Here is a 10,981-nt window from a genome sequence, read left to right on the forward strand (position 1 = left end):
TGGTGCGTGTGTTTGATTGTCGTGACAGTCTCTTACAAAAATAAGCCTATCATTGTCTCGGCGCTGCTAATAAGCATAGCAGAGAGGTTTATAAATCGTCTGACTAGGGCTGCTAACAGTTGCGAGTCAACTGCCAAGTCACTGTGAAATTACTTGGCGCAGGACAGGATTGGAAAACTGTTAGGAGGAAAAAAGCATAATCCAAACACCCTCCCTCCCAACCCCTCTTCTTCTCTGCCTTGCCCCCCCCCCCTCTCTCTCTCTCTCTCTCTCTCTATTCAATTAAATTGTATTGACATGGGAAACATACGTGTATATTGCCAAAGCCAAACAGAGAAATCAGAAGAGAGAGATGATCTCTGAATGAAATCTCTCTCTCTCTCTCTCCTTCTCCCCTTGCCTTCCTCTCTCTCCCTCTCCCTACTGGAGGGCATTAGTCATTTGAATATCTACAGTGCCACCTAGTGCTCCAAATGCGTAACTGTATAGTTGGCATTCTTATTGTGATACACCACTGCCCCCTGCTGGTTAAAAGCATGTACAGCAATTCCACTTCGCCCCCAGTGTCTCTCTACCCAACAGCATTGTATGTAACTGTGGCCATTATATTATTATATTATTATTATTATTATAATTATTATAATAATTATTATAATTATTATAATTATTATTATTATTATAATTATTATTATTATATTATTATATTATATGTGGCCATTATATGGTTTCATCATTTATATGTTATTTCAGTTTGTAAGTGTAATATTTGAGAATGTATTTATGTTTAATTTCTTATTTTCTTTATTATTTAATTTGCTACAATTTATAATATATTCATTTTGACGTCTGGTCATATATGGTGTCCCGTTAGGCTGCTGTCGCGTTTTTACCTTTGGGACTGATTAAGACACCTGCGAGCAAGCGGCAGGGATGGTCGGAGACGAGTTGTACAGGCTCTCCGAATTCTAAGAGTGTACCACTATGTGTACCACTATCAAGACTGTTACTTCAGTTTATGTCAACCCACGCTTATTAAGCACATAACCAACAAAGAAATGCCACCCAAAAGGACCGAACCGAGCAGGAAGACGGTGACATCGCCCACGTTAGCAATAGTGCTAGTGAGACCGCAAGGAGCTAACGCACCGGCTAACGGGGAAGCTAATGCAGCTAACGTCGAAGCTAACGATGAAACACCGCCGATATGGTTTACTGGGGAACTGGAGAAAGTATTCGACAGAATTCAAGCCATGATGGAACTTAAGATGAACTCTCTAAGCATCTCGGTGGAAAGACTTATCAGTGACAACCAGGCACTGGGGCAACGTGTTAAGGAAATGGAGGGAGTGCAAGCTAGCTTCGGTGATAGCCTCAACTACCTACAACAAGACCTCAGCGATCATAGGAAAGACACAGAGGAGGAGATCTGCGGTCTGAGGGAAAAGCTGGACGAATTGGAAAACAGAGGGAGAAGAAAGAATCTGCGACTGGTGGGATTCCCAGAAGGTGTGGAGGGGAAAAGCTCTATCGATTTCCTACAGGAATGGCTCCCCAAAATACTGGAGCTGGACACCGGGCAAACCATTGAGATAGAGCGGGCTCACCGTACGCTCCAACGCCGTCCCGAAGAAGGCAGCCTCCCCCGAGCCATAGTGATCCAGCTACTCCGCTTCACCGATGTGACGAGAATCCTGGACGCGGCGTGGAAAAAGAAATCACTGGCATACGGTAATTCTACTATCAAGATCTTCAAGGATATGTCCACGGCCCTCTACAAGAAGAGAAAAGCCTTCATGCCGTTGAAGAAGAAGCTACACGAGAACAACGTATCCTTCAAGCTGCTCCATCCCACTAACTTGAGCGTGGAGCTACCGGAGGGCAGACGTACTTTTACTTCTCCGGGGTCGGCAGAGACGTATCTGAGTAAGCACCACCCGGCTATGCTGAAGTGATCCAGCGGTCGTCACTCGACCATAAAGGAGCGGTAAATAAAGACACATACCAGGCAATAAGCCTCATACTCTAATTACTTTTTGAAATGTTAACCGCCGGGTAATACATGTCGTTATTGGCGACACTGGACTTGAGATGTTGTTAAGCCTCACGGGACCTTTTGTTGTGAGTTCATATTACTAAGTTTAATTTCAAGACGGTTATGTGCTAATGGGTATATGTAGGTGTACATGTTTATTCATACATGTGTGCACATTACATTTATGCATTTTAAGCGTTGATATTACCCCTGAAAAAAAAAAAAAAAGATATTAAAAAAAAAGAAGGGTGTGTATATATATATACATGTTTTGAAATGCTTAAAGGAGATGTTCGTACCCACACCTTTAATTACTTAACCTAAACCTGGTAGGGAGCCCGGCTCCGCTTGGTAGGATAGGGTATGGTACTACGCAAGATTACGGGAGGATTTATAGGCCAGGGGGATTTATTTTTTTTATGGGAAGGGGGGGGGGGGGGGGGGGGGGGGGGGGCATTAAGGGGAAAAGGGAGGGGTTCAGACAGGACTGTTTTTGTGAATTGGTTTATAATGTTTACACATCTAGGTATTGTATACCATGTTTTCAGGTATCCCAGTGTCCTACTAAACAGCTATACCAACCACATGGGTGAATGACATACTCGTTTCTGAGTTGGAATATTAATGGTCTTAACCGGCAAGTTAAACGCCGTAAAGTGCTTAGCTTCATCAGAAGACATCAAATAGACGTGGCCTTCCTGCAAGAGTCTCACTTGGATGACGCAGAGCACAGTAAACTGGGGAAACAATGGCAAGGGCAAATATTTTTCTCCTCATTCACATCGTCAGCAAGGGGGGTGGCTATTCTGGTAAGAAGAGGGATCCCCTTCCAACCGAACCTAGTTGAAAAGGATAAAGGGGGAAGATATATTTTAGTCAGGGGATATATGGGAGACCAACTGGTCACTATGCTGAATGTATATGGTCCGAACCACGATGACCCTAACTTCTATGTGAACCTTTTTCTTAAAGTGACATGCGCCCCTTCAGAACTTATAATTGGTGGTGACTTTAACCTGGTATTAGACCCTGCTATGGACAGATCCTCCCCTACCCCTAAACCTTTGACCTCAGCGGCCAAGGCTCTTAAAAAAGAACTTATGGATCTTAATTTGTTGGATACATGGCGGGAGGGGCATGCATCTCAAAGGGAATACAGCTTCTACTCACACATGCACAACAGCTACTCTAGGATTGATACGTTCTTTATACATACAGCAAAACTCCATCTTGTTTCGTCCTGCGAATACTTAGCCATGACACACTCAGACCACGCCCCCCTTTTGACTAAAATAGCCTTAAGCGACTCTCACACAAACTCCAAACGCTGGAGGTTTCCTAATTTTCTAAATAACGATGAGGATTTTGTCAAATTAATTAACAAACAGTTGGACTGGTATTTATTGAGTAATAGGGGCTCGGCCTCACCAGCTATAGTATGGGAGACCCTTAAAGCTTACATAAGAGGCTACATTATTAGTTACTCTTCCTGGAAAAAGAAACAATATCAAACCAAATTACGCTCACTAGAGTCTGATATAAAAGCGCTTGAAAATCAACACTCCCTATTACAATCACAGACCTTATTGGTTCAGATAACGGCAAAAAAGGCAGAATATAACACTATCACCTCGCGAGAGGTAGAAAACGCTATGTCAAGGTTGAAACATCGCTACTATGAGCAGGGTGACAAGGCAGGGAAACTACTAGCGTGGCAAATTAGAAGGGAGGATGCCGCTAGGTGTATTCCGGCCATTAGGGTAAGCGACAAAGGGGAGTTGACCCGGAACCCACTGCTCATAAATCGGGCCTTCTCAGACTTCTACAAGTCTCTCTACTCCTCGCAGGGGGAGAAGAGACAGGAGATGTGTGAGTTCTTGGACAACCTAGACATACCTACGATAACAAAAGGCACAAGGGGGGTCCTTGACGAGGCGATAACTAAGCAAGAAATACTAGATGCCTTATCAAAACTGACGCCAGGGAAAGCTCCAGGGCCGGACGGCTTCTCCATAGACTTCTATAAGGCATTTATTAGCAAATTGATAGACCCTCTCCTAGAAATGTTCAACTACTCTATTGAGAATGACCAACTACCTGATACCCTTGAGCAAGCTCTTATTATAGTCCTGCCAAAACCAGGGAAGGACCCTACCTTATGCGGGTCGTACAGACCAATTTCGATCCTTTCCAACGAATATAAAATATTTACTAAAATCATAGCCACTCGACTTGAGAGAGTAACCTCCTCACTTATTAATACGGACCAGACCGGTTTCATACAAAATCGCTCATTAATAGACAACGTGAGAAGATTTCTTAACTTGACGCATTGTGCCAAATCCATAGAAGACCCAGTCATAGCGATCTCGTTGGACGCGGAGAAGGCATTTGACCGAGTAGAGTGGCACTTTCTCTTCACTGTTCTACAAAAAATGAACTTTGGCCCAAATATGCTAAGAATGATCCATATGCTGTACCTTAACCCTACAGCCAGGATACAGCAGGGTTTCCGTTAGAAAAAATTGTTGCCGGTCTCCGTGACCTGCAAGATTTCAATCTACCGGACAAATGAGATTAATTCCGGTCATAGTTTATTGAGCTTTAAAACAATTGATATAGGCTATATAAAGAATGTCATCCTCAAGGCATGTAGATTTATAATATTATTACTTAAAACGAGGCTACTTTTGCGTATAGTCATTAATATATTCAAAATAAAATAAGTCCCTCGATACTCCGTGCTGCTGCTGACTTGAAATAAAATAGACCGCGTATGTGGGCAGTCGGTCCGACACTAAACAGCAGTCTGTTATAATCACATTTTTATGAGCTAACGAATTCCGTTATATTGGACATTTGTATTAATTATATCAAGCGAAGAACTGAGAAATTTTGCAGAGAGAGGCGGCAACATTATCGTGGGTTTGCGTGATGTATATCTCCAACTCCCAACGACTTGGTGCTGGTCATAATGTCCGGTGAAAACAACTCCCTCCAAGCACAACTTGACCACCCGAACCGTACCAAAACAGGCCAAAATTAAATAGCCCATGCGACGAACGATTCATTACATTCGTTTCATCGTTGCTCCACCAAGCAGCCGGTCCAACAATGAAAGCTGTTATCAGCGCGAGCCGGCCGCAGTTAGTTTGCAAGAAGCATCCAGCTGCAGACCCGCAGAGCAGCTTTCCAGGTCTGGGGACCGCACTGTGCCAGCAAAGCTGGTGGGTTCTGTGGGTCTGCAGCTGCATGCCTTCCGCAAATCCAGCAGCAAGCTCTCGCTGAGCGAAGCAACGACAACAAACTCAATGATTGTTTCGTTCATCGCATAGGCCACCCAACTCCAGCCCATCCAAATACAATTCAAATAATCAAACTGTGCCCAGAGGGAACTATTTTCACCGGACACTATGACCGGAGAGATTAAATATGTCGGACTTCAACAGATTTTGCCAGTCAAATACCGGTAATTACCGGCTAACGGAAACGCTGGGATACAGACCAACTCAGAGATTTCACCTTCTTTCCCTCTAAGGCGCGGTACTAGGCAGGGTTGCCCTCTTTCCCCGACACTTTTTGCGCTGGTAATCGAACCCCTGGCTATAGCAATAAGGTCACATAAAGCTATTAGTGGGGTCAAGGTGGGTCCTGAGAGCCATGTCATCTCTTTATACGCGGACGACATAGTCCTGTTTCTAACCAATCTCGACTCATCCATGCCTGCCCTTATGGAAACACTGTCAAAGTATAATGTAATCTCAGGCTACAAGATTAATGCACAAAAAAGCGTGGCCATGCCACTTAACTCACTTGCCGAAAAAATGCCAAGGTCCAATTTCCCCTTCCAGTGGAACTCACAATTTGTAACATATTTGGGTCTAAAAATCCCGAACCAAATAGATACAATTTTCTTACTAAATCATGACCCACTACTTAAAAAGGTGGAGAAGGACCTAGATAGATGGATGCAGCTGCCTCTCTCGCTAATCGGACGTGCGAACTGCATTAAGATGAACATCCTACCTAAATGTCTCTATCTTTTTCAAACCCTCCCTATATCTATACATAAGAACTTCTTCAAGAAATTACAAAGGATAATATCTGCATTCATATGGAGAAGGAAGGTCCCTAGAATTAAAATTAAAACCCTATATAATTCCCCCCAGTGTGGTGGACTGAAACTCCCGGACTTCCAACGCTATTACTGGGCTGCACAGACAAGGGCTCTGTGGATTTGGCAGAATGAGTCGACTAATTCCCCTGCCTGGAGACAAATAGAACAATGCCATACGATGGACGTACCGCTGGCCGGAATTCCTTTTATCAGGAAGTACCACACCCTGAAGAATTGTTCAGATAACCCATTTATTAAACACACAGCAAGAACATGGTTTGAGATTCAGACACATCTTGGTAGCTTTATTGCATTTCACAGGAAGACTCCCTTCCACAACAATCCAGCTTTGCCAGAATCACTTAGAGATGGCATCACCAAGAAGTGGTACACTCAGGGAATTAAAACTTTTGGGGACCTATTTGATAATAACATACTTATGTCCTTTGAACAGTTACGTGCCGCCTTCCACCTTCCAACTACTAATTTCTTTAAATACCTACAGGTCAGACACTTCATAGGTACAGGTCAGGGAGGAAACTCCACTCTTCCAAAACCCCTCCTCATAGATGATATTCTAAAAGGAGTTATTCACACTAGAGGCATCCTATCATTAACATATGATAGAATCCTGACCAGTACAGAAATTATACCCCTAAATGCCAAGAACAAATGGGAGCGGGACCTGGACTGTACCTTTGATGAAGATGAATGGGAATCACTATGTGAGTCTGCACTATCTTTTTCATATAACACTCGACATAAACTTATGCAATTTAACATTCTCCATAGAACCTATTTTACGCCGGAAAGACTTCACAGGATGAATGAGGCTATCTCTGACCTTTGCCCTAGGTGCTCAACGGAAACAGGTAGCCTGCTCCACATGTTCTGGGAATGTAACAAACTGAGACCTTACTGGGGCTCAATTTGGGAGACTCTCGAAGAGGTCACAGGCCTTGAGATCCCATGTACACCTAAATTAGCATTATTAGGAGACATGTCTGACATTTCTCCAGATAAGAGAGGCAAGGTGCGGATCATTAAATTGGCCATGATTGCAGGGAACAAGTGTATTGCCATGCTGTGGAAAAGTGCTGAATCCCCCCCCATGTCTATGTGGCTTAGTGAAATCTCTTCGTACATGGCATCAGAGAAAATAATGTTCAATCTTAAGAAAAAACCACGTCTCTTTGATAAATGCTGGGCTGGGTTTAGGCAATACTTAGAACAGATTACATAGTAGGTTGATGATATAGGCTATTATTGAAGCTCCCTTTTGTCTTTCTGAAGGGTATATATTGCAATGAATGATACTGTAAATGTTATTAGTTGCTCTTTGAAGAGAAAAGATGTAACGGTAGACATTTATTTGTTTGGTGTAGAAGTATGGGCACCTGTTAGACGGGTGTAACTGGGTTTACAAAACTCTCAAAATGTGTAAAAAAAAAGAAAAAACTGAATTTGTCGAGGTCCTAGTCTGGGGGGAGGGAGGGGGGGTCTGGCCGATTTTTTTTTTTTTTATATATTTTTTTCAGGGGGGGGGGGGGTTAATATGCATCTATTTTTCTGTAACTCGGGGAGGGGGGGGGGGGCAGTTGGCAGCATTTCCTTTTGTATGGTTGTTGAACTGATGCTGTTAAACTGAAAAAAAAAGAAAATACCTATAAACATATTGTTTAAAAAAAAAAAATGAAAAGGGAACAAGGGAACTATAAAATAAATTGAAATGTAAATAAACAAGGTAAAGATAGAATTGACCGTTGAACCCATGTCACCCCCTCTCTTTTATTTCTGTTTTCTTTTTTAGTGATGCACGATATATTGGCCGCTGACATAATATCGGCCGATATGGCAGTTTTTTTTTTACACATCGGTATCGGCCCGATATCAAGATAGGGCCGATATGGGCCGATATAAATCTTTTCTTTTTTTTTATTAAAATTTAATATTATTTTTTCTTTTTACATGTTTTGGCCTTAAATTGTTTCAAAATATCAGTAATTTCTGAAAATAAGTTACAAAAGTAAAAAAAAAGTATGCGTTTTGGAAAGTAGCTCTTTGTTTGATTATCATAAAAAGGTGTTTTCTGTGCAGAGATGTCGACATCGGTGGATGTCGGTGCCGGCCAGAACAGCAATATTAATGTCGGTTATCGGTATCGGCCACCATTTCCACATCGGTGCATCACTATTCTTTTTGATGTTATAATTTTTTCTTTATTGTTTCTGTCTGTTTAATTGTATTGTCTGAGATGTTTGTAAATCAAAAATGCAAATAAAAATGTAAGTTAAAAAAAAAAAAAGACTGTTACCAAGAACAGAAGAAAGGCATTAAATTAATCTTGCACTCGTTAGACTGTCCTTTTATTGTATTCCCACGTTCTCTGCACTTCCTCATTACAGATATATATGTATAATGTCTGCTGTCATTGTCATTGTTGTTTTATTTTCCACATTGCTATCTATAGGGACATCTATGGATCTCAGGGAATGTAATCACAGTGTCAGAAATACTGTGTCTGTTACTAGGCTTGAGTAAATTGTGATGAAACAAAGGAGAATATAAATTATGATCTTTCTTTGCATTTTTGACGGTGAATAATACCATGCTAAAAATGACCAGACATGAAACACTGATACTGAGCTCGTTCAGGACCTTCTTGAGATCACGTGTACAAAAAAGCTAAGCAAATTAATAAATGGAAGATGATTTAAACAGAAGGTTTTGTAGATACAGTACTGAATTCTGCCACCCGGACACATTATTCATTTGCGGTCCACTGACGGGCCGCTCGGGCTAAAGAGGTTAAGAGGGCAGATTATTAGACTATTTTCACAATAAAAAAATGGGTAGAGTTTATCGGTGAAGGTGCAGCCAGTGTAAGAATAGATATGAGCCCTGGCTTCCACATCATAAAAGGAGACCTGACCCTCCTCATAATCTACAAACACCCCGATCACCTGTGGTTTCTCTCTCAGGGACAGGGCTTTCTTTCCAGCAGTTATATATTTATCACCATTCCTCAGAATTATAGTCCAGTATCCATTGTCAGGGCCCAGACTGATACGTCCTTTCCTGTTGATGGACTCTCTGGCCACTCCTAAACCCCACACAGGGTTCTCTTTAACCTGAACCTCATAGTAGAATCTCCCAGAGGAGAAGCTTTGCTTTCCCAGGACAATGGCTGCCTTGTTAAATCTCTCTGGGTTGTCAGGAAGGTCTTTCCGTGTAACACCATATTTTACTTCTTTCCCATCATCAGAGAGGATGAAGTTAGGATGTGCTGTGTCAGGGTCCAGAGTCACATCTACTGCATACCGCTGGATCCTCTTCAGCTTGACTTCAGGCAGCTTCTCCATCTCTTCACTGAGAGTCTCCTCCAGCCGAGCCACACTTCTCCTCATCATCTCCACACTCACATCACTGTGGACACTGACCTCAGACCAGTCCTTGGTGGGTGGAGGGGTGGAGAGAGATGGGAAGCTGTGGAGGAGGTGGAGGTGGTCTTCAGTGTGCGAGAGCTGCTCCAGCGCAGTGCTTCTCTTCTTTAGCTCAGTGATTTCCTGCTCCAGCTCCTTGATGAAGCCTTCAGCCTGTTTCTCTGCTGCTTTCTGCCTCCCCTCAATCACCTCAATGAGCTCAGCCTGACTTCTCTCAACGGAGGCCACCAGAGCAGTGAAGACCTCGACACTGTCTGCTATCTCTCTCTTTTCCTCGTTCTTGCTGAGGTCTACCGAGTGTTTGATCTGTTGGATCTTCTGCACACGCTCCTGGATCATCTGATGAACATCTGCCTCTTGTGTCCTTATCTCATCCTTCCTCTCTCTGTATTCTTTCTCTAGAGGGACAGTGTCGTGGGTTTTGTGGTCTGTCTCAGTGCAGAACTGACACACACAGGCCTGGTCAGTCCTACAGAACAGCTCCAGCGGTCTCTCGTGCTTCTTACACATCATGTCCTCCAGGTTCTCCACAGGGTTGATCAGCTTGTGTTTCTTCAAGGCTGCAACTCTCTGATGAGGCTCCAGGTGGATCTCACAGTAAGAAGTCTGACACGCCAGGCAGGACTTCATGGCCTTGATCTTCTTCCCAGTGCAGAAGTCACAGGTCACCTCTCCTGGTCTGGCAGGTTGCTGTTCTGGGCTGCTCTCTTGAACGGTCTTCCTGAACTGAGGTGCCATCTCTGATAGGACAATATTGACAAAGATATCTGGTCTCTTATCGAAAGTATTTTTACACATTGGACACTGGTACAGTTCATTGTTATCCCAGTACTTGGTGATGCAGGTCTTGCAGAAGGTGTGTCCACAAGGGATGGAGACCGGCTCGGTGAAGACATCCAGACAGATGGAGCACAGGAACTGTTCTTCAGAAAAGAGATAGCTGGATGAGGCCATGTCTGTTAAATAATAAATACATTTCTTCATTAATTTTCTATTTAAAGTAACTGTAAATTCAACATAATTAAATCTTAATTTAAAATGTCATACATTTGATACAGTTAACCATTATCCTCTTTTAAATAGACTAGATATAGCACTGGATTTGCAGTTGGTTTCATAGCTACAGTACAGTATTTGTCTGAGAGACTAGTATGTGAAAACTGGGAAAGCCCAATCAGAATTCTTACCCATTACAAAAGTCCTGCAGGGATAAAGAAAATTAAATATAACCCTAACTAACCTTACTGTCATGCACTTGTCGTAATAAACTAACCTACACTGTAGCACTCAACACTTTGATACACAGCTACTCAGCTGATAGAGTTGTACCCTTCCTGATGACTTGTCATACAGAACTTGTAAGTCACTTTGGATAATAAGCTTGTGCAA

The 10,981-nt window shown here is 42.7% G+C and overlaps 1 protein-coding gene across 1 annotated transcript in view; it reads right to left on the bottom strand.

Annotated features, from left to right (window-relative positions):
- Window positions 1-10,546, bottom strand: part of LOC311248051 (uncharacterized protein) — a gene marked incomplete at both ends in the record, with an annotated part of 105,185 nt that extends 94,639 nt beyond the window's left edge. Inside the window, one exon of the mRNA XM_084339013.1 lies at window positions 8,989-10,546. Within this exon, the coding sequence (XP_084195139.1) occupies window positions 8,989-10,546 (1,558 nt within the window). The remainder of the gene's footprint in view (window positions 1-8,988) is intronic.
- Between the last annotated feature and the right edge of the window lie 435 nt (window positions 10,547-10,981).

The sequence above is a fragment of the Notolepis coatsorum genome (genome assembly GCF_963971535.1).
Source record: "Notolepis coatsorum genome assembly, contig: SCAFFOLD_323, whole genome shotgun sequence".
NCBI lineage: Eukaryota > Metazoa > Chordata > Actinopteri > Aulopiformes > Paralepididae > Notolepis > Notolepis coatsorum.